Raw genomic sequence first — 15,266 nt, 5'->3', positions numbered from 1 at the left:
AGGTTCCTAGGCAACCTTGCTCCTGCGTACGGTCAGCGTCGCGTATGGTACGATGCTGTTTGCCTGATGTTTTGTAGGTAAGGTTGTGGATTTTATTAACTGAAAGTAAATGATTATTATTTGATGTTGACTTACATTTTAACAATACAGTATGATTATGTTTGGTAAAGGAGGTATCGAGGAATTATTATGATGTAATTATAGTGGTGTTTTTATAGTGAAAACCGAGATTTAGGCTGTTTATGTTTGAGTACGTGTAGGCCTAGGACAAATAAGCGCACGCTATTTTGTGTAATGTAGCGTATGCGTGCACGGTCGTGTTACCGGTAGGCCTATCTAGGATGACTAGCTTAACATTTCGTTAAATATTACAATACTGTAATGTGCTACGATACTATAATGGCTGTTTGCCTGATGTTTTGTAGATTTACTGGACGCTTTGATGGGTGTTAATAAATTGAAGTTGAACACGTATAGGACGACTCCAGCTCTATTATTTCGGAACTGTGTGCTTTGCTTGGCCTATGAAACGACACAACCTCTACAACAAGATCCCAAGGTGTCATTAAAATCGCAGACATTGAGATAGATCCCTAGCAGTGGTCACAATGATCGCACCACTGTATGAATGAGAGTCATGTGTGCAAGTTTGCTAATGACGAAATAATTATTCTCTGATGAATATTTTTAAATATTCATCAGATATTCACCCCAAAGATCTATGTTTTGTAGATAAAGGTGACTTTTTTTTAAAAATAAAAATATACTATTTAAAAAAAAGACCTACAAAGTATTGCAGGGCCATATACCGAAGGGAATGTGCTCTACCCCCGGACCCCAGTAATTAAAACTGTAGTTTTAAAAGAAACAAGGTTGGTTTGGGAACGGATGTCACTTGAGGAAGAGAATTCCAGATTTTCCAGATGCTTTCACATAAGGAAATTCGAGAATATGAACCGCAAACCTGTATAATCTAACATGTGGCGGGAATTCGTCATACATTGAGGCTGGAAACTTCCACCGATAATATCGAAGAACATACAATACAACTTCCTCCCGACAACCAAATGCCATAAGCGAAACGAGCTTGAGCCAATACTTGAGCTTGAGCCAATCTGAAAAATAAAGCAATTTAGTGGATCCAAAGGCTTGTTTAGTTGATTTTAGGGCGGGTCTACTAACTTTTTTTTTTTTTTCTCCCCGACCGGGAGGCTGGTCCCCCCGCCACCCTGTTCTCAAGCTTTTCAATGATGAACAACAATAATCTAAAACAGTTAGAACAACTTGTACAAATGTAAAAAGAATTTCATGAACTATTGCTTAAAGTAGTGATTTCAACAGTTTTTGCTTTAAATGATTCTTAAGGGCAATTAATTTTTTTATGTATTTCGTTTGCCATACTGGTTACTATCTGGTAAACTACCGTAAAACCTCGAATTGAAGCCCAATAGTCTTAAGAAGAAGCCCATCTCGAATTGAAGCCCCTCTTTAGTTTGCAAGACTAGCCTCGAAAAGCAAAAGAAGCTTATCTCGAAAAGAAGCCCGTGGACAATTCGAGGTTTTACGATATTTAAAAATAAAATCATCAATTCATTGGCCTCTCCATCAATTCATTGGCCTGTTTTTACCTACTTGGTACTTGGTTGGTTATGATAATGTTTATGTTGACCTGACTAGAGGTCAACATCAGTGAGTTTTATTCACGTGACCTGTTTTTGGCGGGCTCCCGACTGACATGGTTTCGGTGTGAAAGGAAAAATAAAGACCTGAGTAACAGTTTGTTTATTTTTGCCTATGATCTCTTTTTCTTGTCATTTGGTTATCCTCCTAATATCCGAGTGAGGGATTTATACAGAAGGCGTGGAAAGAGTGGTCGGTCTAAACTGGATGCTCGTTACTTTGGTGTGGGAGTGCTAATTTGAAGGAGTCAGAGTTTTATGGTAGACGACTGTATTGGGCGAGGAGATTGCAGTCTTCAATGGTGCGGGGAAAAGGAGTTTGCATAAACAGCAGTCCTTTTGTAAAGGGATTTCGAATTAATTGTAGATTGCGTCCTCGTCCTGGTCCGAATGTTTTTGACCGGTGGTGACGCCAGGCCCTGCCCGACGGAGGGGGGGGGGTAGTGGAGCGAATTGAGTTTCACTTGGGTGGAGCCCAGGGGGGCCGCCCAGGGCCCCCGGTGAGGGTCTAGGGGGAGAAGGCCCCTGGAAGCCACGGATATTTGATGAATTATTGCGAAATTTTATTACTTATTGGATAGGCATCGAGTTACTCTAATATGATATCATGTAGGCTATGGTTTCTAATGTTGAAATCAGCTTCCAAAACCAAAACATTTTGAATGAAACAATAAACAATTTTGCATGAAATCTGTCAACCACGCTTTCATGGTCGAGGTTGCTTCACCTATCACGATGTATTCAAACCATCATGAGGCTATCTAAATGAGCATTTGTCATAACAGTCTTCTTGATGGCTGTGACACAATAATCTTGGGTGTTAAGATCCCACTTCAAAGTACATTGAATTATGACACCAAGCAATTTCATATGCTCTACTACACATAAACCAAGCACACCATAATGTGTCTAAAAATTACGGTAAGGCGTGTTTGGTTTATATCGTATTCTAAAGATCTTTCTCAGGCCACAAATATCCCCCCACCCCTATGAATATTGATAATCTTAGCATCCTTTTACATTGTGTACTGTTAAATTTGGCAATGAAAAACGTGAATCGCTTTTCTGATGTAACTCGGATGTAATTAATGCACATACAAGTTTCTAAGACATTAAAGGGATGATATATACATTTTTGAATATTTAAAAACCCGTTTTTAATATTCAAAAATCTGTATCTCATTACCCTTCCCAAGGGTTTTTTTTTTTTTTTTTTTTTTTGTCGAACACCCTTTTTTGTGTATTAAAAAAAATCAGTTTAACATATCCAAAAAAAAAAAAATAAATAAATAAATAAATGTCATGCGGAACCTAGCTTTAATCTATTTTCCACACACAATGGGTTTGGTATTAGCCTATACTTCGAATTAAAGGGTTGTTATTTACAATATGCATAAATGCCATGGATTTTAAAGTGATTAACACATAAAAAAATCAAGTCACTATTCATCCCATTGTGCACTTGGTTGAAAGATATCCTGTACATTGGACTTAATGTTGGCAAAGTGTATAACATTTATACACTTGTGGTAAATTCTGTCCTACACACCGGATATTGTGCAACCCATCGACATTGACACTGAACCAACTAGGCAGCGTGACCACTCACAATTTTTGATATACCCAATGACTGGGTCGATATTACGCAAGATTCAGTAAAAATTGCCCAAAAAGCTTCCTGAAAATGCATTAAAATTTTAAAAATACGTGTTTTTTGCATGTATAGTTCCCCTTTTAGTTCAATTTATAAACCACTTTTTATTGTAATTGTTTGTGTTAATTATTTAAATTAATATTCATGAGGTGATAATACGGATAGAAAAAAACGCCCTCAGTCGGCCAGTGTTATCAGTAGATCAGTGATCAAGTTTTATTATGTAATGCATTAATTAGGTAAGAACAATGGCAACGCAAATCACAAATAAACAATTCTGAACCCATGTTTATAGCAATTAACAGTCAATTAACAATGTTATGTGCACTTCGTTGAGTTTTGCTTACTTGACTGGACTGAAATATACTTTGTTACTTCTTAATTCTTCCTCTATGACAAAAATATTTAATTTTCTTAGTAAAAATAAAATACCCAAGGATTTGAACGGAATATCCAAGGACCCAAGACCAAGTCAAAATACCCAAGATCTTGGGTAAATACCCAAGCAGTGGTCACGCCGCAACTAGGCCTATTCATCCTGCAAACCAAACTCCGAGTCATCAGAAGAACGAAATGAACCGTATAGCACAGTTGGTGATGGAATAGTCCCGGGCCAACAACAGCAGCGGAGATACCCACTGCAAATAAGGATCCAAATTTAGTACATTTTGTATTCAGTATGACTCCTTCCTAATACAATATGGCGAACATGGCTCGTACGCAGACTGCAATTTTGGATAGAGAACAATATTTGTCGAGTGACTGTTTATTTACGATAGAGGGTAGTACCACATCTACCGTGTCAATACGCTACAATTCTCATGAGCCCTTAAAAAAGAGGCCAGGGGAGCGCCCCTCACCCAACTAACTTCGGTTCAGGCAAGTAATTAAAGTTAAGCCTATGGAAAAAAAATACGTGATTTAAAGAGAGATTGCTTTTTAAATTTTAGTCACAGAGAAACTGGTGCGAGTCTTAGAAATTCAAGGTTTCCAAGGTTTCCAGGGCTATGTGTGGTATGTAATAGGAAGTTTGTATGATCGTAAATGGGTACGTCAGTTTTCTCAGAAGTTGGTAATATTAAAATACGTCCCTTCCAATAATTTGCATAAAAATACAAATATCGATGTAGCATCATCAGTGTGGCTGCTGTAACTTGATTGTTCAACATGTTATCTGCTGTCTGGTCCATGCTCTTTGTTCACATGTTTTGTATTACTTCTACTTCTACAATTGGTCGTGATGCGTCGTTACTCCCTGATGAATTCGGTAAGTATCTGAAACTAAGTTATTACGGTAGTGCGCTCACCTAATGATCATACCTGGGGTGTCGCGCCCGTCGGGGAGAAAAAGCACAATTCGTCGGGGAGAAAAAAAAATATATATGTATTTTCTACATATTATTAGACTATAAAATCGATTGAATAAGTCTTTGAAACCCTTAAATTTTTAAAATTTTCGGGGGCTTCGCCCACAGGACCACTTTTTATACCTTTTAATCGAAGCTCGACCACGCCCAATTTGCTTTCGTCGGGGAAATCTGGCACCTCGTCGGGGCATCGGCCCCCTCGTCAGGGACCTCACCCCCCACCCCGTCGGGCAAATCCTGGCGCCACCCGTGGTTCATAAATATTGTGTAAACTGTAAAAAGGCCTGAGAAAAAAATGTGGCTCGACCATAAAATTATATTTATATATTATAAAGCCTCTAGCATGAACCAAATTTTATCTTAAGCAAACAATAAGTATCTTCGAGCGACACGCACACAAAATATTTGGGGTTTTTTTCTGTTTTTTTTTTTTTTTTTTTTTTAATTAACAGTAGGAAATTATTATTTACTCTATTCATTAACATGTTCTAGTGGCCTATCGCTAGATCAGCTGTGATTTATATTCATTGTCGGTAAATTATACACGGAGTTCTCTTAAAAATACATCAAACATCTTTTGTTTTGTTTTGTTAAAATAGTAGGAAGGAATGGCAAATTTCAAGAGAGGCAACACCCCTCAGCCCCACCATGGTTGTGGCTAAGACAACAAGATATCAATGATGTAACAACACTAAATGCCCAGAAATTGCATTCTCAGACTTCAAATATTTATTTTATGTGACCCAATTTTATATTATGTTGTGTAATGTTAAGTAGATCAAATGACTTTTCGTCCATTTATGGGGAAAATAAAGAGGGTTGAGTAACGAGCGTTTAACCCCAATCATGGTTGGGACTGAGGCGGAAAAATCCATGATGTAACAACACTAACATGCCCTGAAATTGCACTCTCAGACTTAAAATATTTATTTTATATTTACTTGATTTCATACTATGTTGTTCAATGTTAAGTGGTCAAACAACTTTTCATGCATCTATGGTGAAACTAGGGACGGTGGAGTACTAAGCGTTTAACCCACACCATGGTTGGCACTGAGGCGGAAAAGAAATCGATGTTACAACACCAAATGCCCACAAAATTGCACTCCGATATTTATTTTAGAGTGTCTTAATTTGATACTGTGTCGTTTAATGTTAAGTATATCAAATACGTGTTTGTGAAATTGGGGATCTGAGGTGGAAGTGACATCATCCATCAGCCCCACCATGGTTGGGACTAGGGTGCGAACAAATATTAAGGATAAAGAAGCTCTAAATGCCCGGAAATAGCATTCTTAGACTTAAGAAATATTACATGGTTGATGGGTCTCGGGGGAGAATAAACAGTTTAGAGGTACAATGTCAAATTTAAATGTCCTGAAAGAGCACTGTTAGAGTTAAAATAATTGTATCTTATATTTTTACTTTTTAACTTCGTTCAATTTTAAGTAGGCTTAGATCACTTTTTTTTTTTTTGCGAAATTGTGAAAAAAGTAAAGGGTAAGGTACAAGGTGTCCCAACACCCACTTCAGCTGCACCAAGGTCGAGACCAAGTATAAAAAGAAATAAGGACATGGCAGTTCTAGATGCCTGGAAATGACACTCTTGTACTCTGAAAATGGAATACGGTTTATCTAGATACAGCAGATACACATGAAATGTATACTCTAATACTGGATACAGTAGATATATACATAAAATAGATTAAAGCATCCCAGGAATGCATTGAGAACGGTTGCCTAATATACATATAACTCCCTGAATAACAGCTTTAGTAATAAACAATGTTCCCACACTGCGCATTGCAGCTCTGAGTCACGTCTCAAATGAAAGATACAGGTCGTTTTTCTGTATTTCTTTCATTTTAGTCACATAACCAAGGCCAAGTAACAAAAAATCCTTGTTTACCGTCCTGTGTTTTTCAAAAAGTTGGTGAAGGAGGCACTTATAATTTGATATTTCTTATTTTTCACAGTTCGTCAAAATATGCCAAAACATGTTCTCTGTGTAGCAAAACGTGTTTTAAAACAATTTGTCAATACTTCTCTTGCTGTTTCATGGACTTTTGTGTTTAAAAATCATTGTAAGTTATAAAATGTGCAGGATTTGGCGGTAGGTGATGCTTGCAAATATTTTAGGAAATAATACCTAGATAGTAGATGGCCGAAAATGACACTTTCATAAAATAAAATTCATCTATCACCAATATAATGGTGTGCACTATAAAGAACCCAGTACACCTTTCGAGACGAGTAGAAGGATACCCCGGTGTACTGGAACAGACAGCCCCCGTGGTGAACGACGAGAGTTGCTGGTACCGGGTTACCAGGTAGCACAGGCACGAAGGGACCCTTAGGGACGAAGAAAGTCATTGATCGAGTTTCTAGTCCACATAACAAGCACCCTGAGCATCTTACATTAGATGGATATGTGCGCTATATAAAACTACACTATTATTATTATGTAAAAAATTAAAATCCAATTCGGCTTTGTTCAAACGAAGAGTAATCTTTTCATATTTCCTTAATAAAGAAACTGGTAATCTTCTTGAACTAAAATTCCTTGATAATAGAACCAAATGGACGTAAGTTGACAAAAAATACAACGCATTTTAGAAATAACACAAAAGATTTAATGGCAGACATTTGTCTGCCATTAAACAGGGGTTGCACCAGCGGGGGGGGGGTGGCAGGCCCCCCTCGTCGGGGAGAGAAACCACAATTCGTTGGGGGGAAAACAAAATTATAAGTATTTTGTACATATTAGTAAACTCTAAAATCGATTAAATAAGTCTTTGATAATTGAAACCCCTAAATTGTTAAAATTTCAGATGGCTTCACCACCTAGACCACTTTCGGTCATTTAAGCCGAGGTTCGACCACGCCCACTTTCGTCGGGGAAATTTTCCCCTCTCGTCGGGGACATCGGCCCCCCTTCACCTCCCCCCGTCGGAAGTCCACCACCCATGGTTGGGGCTGAGGTTCGAACATTTTGAGAATATGGATCTCTGGGTGCCCGAAAATTGCATTCGCATGCATCTTAAAAATTTTACCAATAATTCATATCAACAATATAATATAACATTTATTTAGGGGGTGGGGTACGATCGCACCCTCTGCATACCCCTGCATCCGCCGAAGGCCTGTTTTGGTTTAATTTTACCATATCCTTTGTTTTGTCGGTTACTTTTATGTATATTTTGTATATATTTGTTAATGTTCAATTTTTGTGAACGCACCGTTCTCGCGTGCCACTGTTTTAAAAGTGTAGATTCAAATAAAGATATCATATTACAAAGCCTCTTTCAGGGCCAGAATTCCCAAACTTTTCTGCTTTTTATGGTCATGATACTGTATCTGGCTGCCTAAAAACGGAACAAAATGCAAGGCTAATCTTCCTAAGTAATACCGGGCGGTAGGGCCTATTGAGCTTTTAAATGTTCATCCTCGTATTTAAAATTCCGTTCATTCATATTGATATTTTGCAGTTTCATTGCAGACGATCCGCACATAAGACAAACATGATTTGAAATATTTTGTATGTCGTGTGTATAAGACGACCCTCTGTTTTAAGATTGTAATTTGCTGTTTTAAGCCTCGTCTTATACGCGAGCATACACGGTATATATAAATAGGGTGTGTTGTTCATTTGTTGTTACCGTATTTTTCGCATACTCAATTACCACTTTGATTTTAACATCGGTTGGGGGTGGGGGAGGGAGAATTTTTAGTTACTGCTTTGATCATGCCCAACTAATACCAATGCCATAACATCCTACCGGGTACTCATTTGTACTCCTGGGTGCCTACTACAAGTTAGGCCTACTTTAAGGTAGGCCTAACTTGGCCAAGGCACACGCAGTGAGCCGGTCTCAGATGTCCAATACCTTACACGCAGTGCCACGCACAGAAGCTGAGGTACAACACGAATAGCTATGGAACGTCTAGATGGTCGAAAAATGCACTTTAGGACATAAATTTGAATACAATTTTCTTTTAGTTTTATGACCATCTGTAAAATGGTATGTATAAGTGAATATGTACTTTTCATTTTCTTACCAAATATTTAGGTTCCGGTTGTGTATGTGAGGAAGGATGGTTATATTTTCAAGGAAGCTGTTATAAATTATATACCCACGAATCAACGTGGCATACAGCCAGACGTTCGTGTCACTCTATTCGGGCACATTTGGTCGTGGTGAACAATTCTGCAGAGAACAATTTTCTTTACAAGACGTTTAATAGAAGGATGTGGCTTGGCATGACAGATATGGAATTGGAGGGTACAATGAAATGGATTTCGACGGACACAGAGCCTTCCTACACAAGTGAGTACTATAAGACGTCTAACCAGTGAGAGGTCAGAATTGATTCGAAATTGTCTTGTCTTATAATTAGAATTCACTCTGTAACCTAATATGAAAAGATAATAATAACCTTGAATTTGTCCTTTGACTTCTTCCCAAAATCTAATCTTCTTCTCTTTCTTACATTATTATGTATTATTCCACTAAATATTATGATAATCCATTCCTTAGTTTTTGTGTAATCTTGCTAACAGGCAACAGTAAATACATAACGGACATAATAAAATTAATAATAATAATAATAATAATAATAACAATAATAATAATAATAATAATAATAATAATATTATTATTATTATTATTATAAAATAATAATAATAATAATAATAATAATAATAATAATAATAATAATAATAATAATATCTCCGCCTGGATGTTTTCAATGTGCGTGTGTGCGTGTGGGTGTGTAGAACACTAATATGACATGACGTTTGGTATATCACACCCCGTTACGAAAATATTGGTTCGTAAAGACCATAACTTATTTTTTTGCGTAATTTTTCTTCCATTTTTAGACCCTATTAAAATACCCAATCAATTATTAAATGGGTCTTATGCAACATATTAATAATATAAAGTTGGAAAAGTTTCACTACAAAAAAATCTGGATTTTTCACTTCACTTCATCATTTTAGGGGGTAATAGGTCAAAAAGTCATTCGGGACAAAAAATGCTCAAACATTCCTAGTTTTCATGGTGACCTTCGACCCTGTGGGCAAGTACCCTTGTCGTTAAAACTCGCACCATGAATAAATTTATATATGATGATCATACATCCTAAATATCAGTTTGGTGTCTTTATCACTTCATGTCTAAAAAACGATTTATAAAGGGGTATATTTTTCCATTTGTGAATATCAGTACCTAATGTGACAACATTAATTTTTTGATAACGATAATATTAAAAACAATCCGCCTACACCCTTGAAACTTATAATTCTAAAACAACTTTTTGTGCGTATTTCAGGCATGCAGTTCGTTAAGGGATACACTGTTTAATTAGTAAGATATTGCCCCCCCCCCCACTACCAAAAATGGCCCAAGTGCCAGAACTGCGCAATAAAGTTGTGTTAATATTGATTTCAAATGAGCATAATATTATCTGTGTACTGTCTAGAGCCATGAAATCTTTCATTCTAGGACAACTTTTTGTTCTGATTTCAGTTATACATGTTAAAGGGATGCATTGTTTAATTAGTAAGATATTTTGCCCTTTCAGAAAATAATCAACCTATCTGAATGAAACTTTCGTGAAAGTTTAAGCAACTTACAAGGAAGAAATAATAAAGTGTTGGTAACGATCCAAATTCGAGTGTACATTTGAGGGTCATTCAAAATCCTAAGGTCCAAGACCTAAATATCTCAAAAAATAATCAATGGCTCTAAATGACACTACCCAGAATAGTTTGTCATATTTCGATGAAGAAATGTTTAAATTTTGGTGAACATGCGGAGTAGGGTGTGGATGTGAGGACCATTTAAAGAAAATGTCCCATACCAGATATTTCAAAAACTATGAACTGATATGAATGAAATTTTCGTGAGAGCTTAACCAAAGTACAAGGAAGAAATTATAACATTTTGGTGACGATCCAAGTTCGGCTGTGCATTTAAGGGCCAAAAGGTCCCAGACCAAAATGTCTCGGGGGAAAAAAAAAAGATCATCGAATGAAAATGACAATTGGCAGAATAGTTTGTCATGTTTTAATAAAAAAAAAAAGAAGTGTGTCAACTTTGGTCACGATCCGAAGTAAGGTGTGGATATGAGGACCATTTAAAGAATAAGTTTACCGTATTACCGTAGGCAGAAACAATAGCCATATGATGAATAATTAAAGTAGTACAATTACAGTAAAGGTGTACAGCGTTTTATATGTACTAACTAACCAAATCCCCAATTCTATTTCAAAAATATTTCCATTTTAACACCAATACATTGCATATATTTTGTTTGACATGTCAGCTATAAAGTGTAAAACTTGCAAGTAAGTCCTGAACTGGAACGACTCCAGAAGGATAAAAACGGAATCAACGGGACAAAAGCAAAATCATGGAGGCAATTTCAATAAGAAAACAAAAACGGACGATGAACAGATCGATGACCTTTACCACATTTATGGCCAACTCCTCTTCAACCTGAAAGGCCAGGACACCCGGAAGCGATTTTTTTCAGTACGAAACATTTGCATGGAACTCCACTCGGGAAGTCTCGGTTGACTCGACTCGAAAATATATTGCCAAATTCAGGAGATCAAAAGGTCATCAACCAAAAATAAGCGTCTACAAACGTAAATAAAGTCGCTGTCTGACTAAAAAGAAAATAATCATATTCTTTATATTAATGTTACCATTCTAATAACTAATGGGCCGTTTAAAATGGCAAAGGTAATATTTGATTGAGCTGCACGAGTATTAAAGTGTTATTTGATAGTAAGTTACATAATGTGAACATTTTTATTTTTTTAGATAGGCCTTGGATTAATAAGTTCTAGGTCTTGAACGACTGAAAATTATAACGAATTGGCAGAGAGTTCTGGATTAATAGATGTAGTAAGAGAATGTGATCGATTACTACTCAAAACAGTTTTAGAAGGCCACTTTCAAAGGAAAGCACAAAGATGAAGGAAAAGAATATCACATCTTGATCAAATAAAACATAGTGACAGTTAATATTTTCAAATTATTATTATTATTATTATTATTATTATTATTATTATTATTATTATTATTATTATTATTATTATTATTATTATTTATTACATTACAAGGCTTGGCCATGTTCATTAATTAATGGCCTGATATATTTAATTTATTATTATTTAATAATATTTTTCTTACGTACTGTTTAATTTCATGCTCCAAACATACAAGAAGCTCACAGTTAGTTACAGATGTAGGCCTACATCCCATAAATCTGTAAGATTTCACTGGCCTCCGTAGGTAAACATATAGAAAGAACAGTACGGTAATATTAGATACTCGAGCGTCCCGACATTGCGAAGTGCCTGCTCTTGTTCCTAATAATTTAAACTTAGTGTCGTATCGAACTCAAGTCATTCCGATACGACCCGCGTGGAGTTTCATGCAAATGTTTCGTACGAAAAAAAAGAAAAGTCGCAGCCCCCACCCCCAGAAGCGCATTAGTGCTGGCTGGCAAGTGAGAAGGGAAGGCTTTATTTTCAGACGAGCACTTAGGGACACCATCAGACAAACCGGCTGACAGACGAATCAATAAGTATTTTAGGGCTGTCCATTATTTAATCCTATTGCTCAAAAGAGCTGTTACAATGGAGGGGTAATTTCGTTACAATATCTTCTAAAATTATATTATTTGTGGTATGCCTTGTCTTAGCGAAGGAAAAATTTTACTACACGCATTTGTTACTCGAAATTTGGTTTGTGTGTGATCAGTACACTTTCTGTTCATGGAGGAAATACTCTTCATAATTGAGTTTCTTTTCACAAACTCGATCGCTTACAAAATTCTAGCGCCTGGGTAGAAATTACATAATTTTGGGCACGGTGGCTGAGGGTTGGCGCGGCGGGTTTACGAAAGGGCCAAACGCCGGTCATGCGTAGGTCAGTGCATTTTTAATTTATAGTAATTCAGTAATTGAAAGCAAAAAATGTTTATGTATATCACGTGAGTTTTGCGTTTAACCTGCTGCATCTGGTTTAAACGCTTTAGAAAATGTTCCCTGTTTAATCCCCTGTCCAATAAAATTATCTAAATGGTCCTCATATCAAGACCCTACTCCGGATCGTTACCAAAATTTAATCATTTCTTCATTTGACCATGACAAACTATTTTTGGAAAGTGTCATTTAGATCAATTGATAGTTTTCTTTTTGAGATATTTAGGTCTGGGACGTCAGAAATTAAAATAACCCTCACATCTACATTCTAAACTGGATCGTCAACAAAACATAAAATAATTTCTTTGTGGTAACTTGGTTAAACTTTTCCAAAGTTTCATTCAGATCAGGTGACCTGTTTTTGAAATATCTGGTGTGGAGTTTTTGCCTTTAAATCCCTTGAATTGTAAATATATTGCCAAATCCAGGAGATCAAAATGTCATCAACCAAAAATAAGCGTCTACAAACGTCTGAGATAAAGTCGCTCTCTGACTAAAAAGAAAATAATTATATTCTTTATATTAATGTTACCATTCTAATAACTAATGGTTGGCACTAAATTTTACCCGTCACATCTTTGTTATGGTCTATATTTGGACAAAGTTTGGAAAAGTTCCAAGCATTGAAAGTGACCAAAGTACTGGGCAGGAAAACCCTGTCCAAAAAGTTAGGAAAACTATATGCAAGAAGAATAAAAAAGACAAAAAATAATGGCTTTTCCTGCTACTGCTAATAATGTAATTAATGAGATTCTATTATACTTATAGATTTTTTCAGGGGTCAACCAAACAATTTAGATGATAATGAAGACTGTGTCGAACTCAAATTAACAGTTGAAGGAAAATGGAATGATATGCATTGTGATTTCAAAAATGCATACGTCTGTGAAAAGGGTAAGACATTATAGTTTATTGAAATATTCAACATTGTTTTCACAAGAAAAGATAATTTCGGCTGTTATTTAGATTCTTATTTTACATCTTTATGTAAGCTTCAAACGTCAGTGGCATATTTTGTGTGTTAATTAATAGAATTATTAAGATAACTATATGGGTGCGTACTTTTGGTCCGAAGGATCTTTGGTCCGGCCCATTGGTCCGAAGGGTTTTTGGTCCGAAGTTGCCAATTTTAGTTGGGTGAGTTCCTTCAGTCCGAATGCCCGTTGGTCCGAATGGTCTTTGGTCCGAAGGCCCGTTGGTCTGAATGTTCCTAATTTTAATGACCAAGATTTCAAAGAATAATTGTTATAATACTTATTTAAACCGCTTATGTCAGCTGGGCTCTTTGGTCGCCCTTAATTTAGGGACGTTTTTGACCACCGAATGCTTTTTTTAACTGCTTCCTTGAGTGATTCTTTATTTTTGGAACATAATTTATTTAACACGACTATTTCAGCAGCGTAATTTATGTATATATATATATACACACACACACACAAGATGTGTATAAGAGACAGATCATAGACAACTCACTTAAAGTTAGTAATCAGTGTGTTGTTGCTGTTAAAACTGCCAATAGAATCCTTGGCATTACCAAAAGATCTATGAAATATAAGTCTGTTTCTATGATAAGATCACTCTATATTGGTTTAGTGTGACCCCACCTTGAATTTGCAATTCAAGCATGGTCTCCATATTTAAAAAAGGATATTATTTTATTAGAAAAAGTTCAGAGACGTGCAACCAAATTACCACCGAGTTTGCGGGGCAAGACTTATGAGGAAAGATTACGTGCTTTTAAATTGACATCTTTGGAAGATAGGCGACTTATAAAGGATATGATTGAAACATATAAAATTTTAACAAATAAAGTAACCATTGAGAGTGAATTACTTTTCAGTAAATCAGAATGTAGCGCCAATAGGGGTCATAAACACAAAATGAAAAAGAAATATGTTCGATTATATTGTCGGAAGTTTTTTTTTACTCAACGGATTATAAATATATGAAACGCTCTCCCTGCCAGTACGGTTGAAGTTAGTACAGTGGCAGACTTTAAAAGACAGTTTGAGAAGACAAGAGGCTGTCTCTTATACACATCTAGATGTGTATAAGAGACAGAAGTAGCATCATGATGAATAAAAAGTGTAGCCGCATTAGTCTGCTATAGAACAATATAAAAGAAATGACAGCTCCACTTTGAGGACTAACTTGTGAACATTTTTTTAATCACCAGCTTTTATCCACACAGTGCAAGAAAAATAAATTTTCTAGGAAAGAAGAAGCTAAGAGAAGCAGCTTATTAAAAAGCAATACTTTTAATTGTGTTACAGCATTATGCGTCTATTGTATTATCAATGTTACTGTGTTATCAATGTTGTTGTAATTAACTTTATTAACAAACTCTATTTAGGCCTATTATTATTATTATTATTTTTATATGCCTTTTTCATGCTGCGGTAGACTTCTTCGATCGATGACAAACATTGAGCAGCAAAGCGTAAACAATAAAATAACTTAGCGTTTCGACCATTATTTCGGTCATGTTACTTAAAAATCATAATCCTTAACGGAGGGTCGTGTCAACATAATCTTTTCTTTAAAATGTTCGCAAAGGATATATC

The 15,266-nt window shown here is 36.0% G+C and overlaps 1 protein-coding gene across 1 annotated transcript in view; it reads left to right on the top strand.

The window, feature by feature from the left end:
- The first annotated feature begins 4,473 nt into the window (after window positions 1–4,473).
- The window catches only part of LOC117112675 (hyalin-like), a 17,760-nt gene continuing 6,967 nt past the window's right edge, over window positions 4,474–15,266 (top strand). The window contains exons 1-3 of the mRNA XM_033255804.1: window positions 4,474–4,600; window positions 8,771–9,028; window positions 13,471–13,596. Of these exons, the coding sequence (XP_033111695.1) occupies window positions 4,501–4,600; window positions 8,771–9,028; window positions 13,471–13,596 (484 nt within the window). The 5' untranslated portion in view covers window positions 4,474–4,500. The remainder of the gene's footprint in view (window positions 4,601–8,770; window positions 9,029–13,470; window positions 13,597–15,266) is intronic.

Source organism: Anneissia japonica, unplaced genomic scaffold (genome assembly GCF_011630105.1).
Source record: "Anneissia japonica isolate Jap-2015-1 unplaced genomic scaffold, ASM1163010v1 scaffold288053_len460827_cov147, whole genome shotgun sequence".
Lineage (NCBI taxonomy): Eukaryota > Metazoa > Echinodermata > Crinoidea > Comatulida > Comatulidae > Anneissia > Anneissia japonica.
This window is presented reverse-complemented; position numbering and strand designations above follow the sequence as displayed.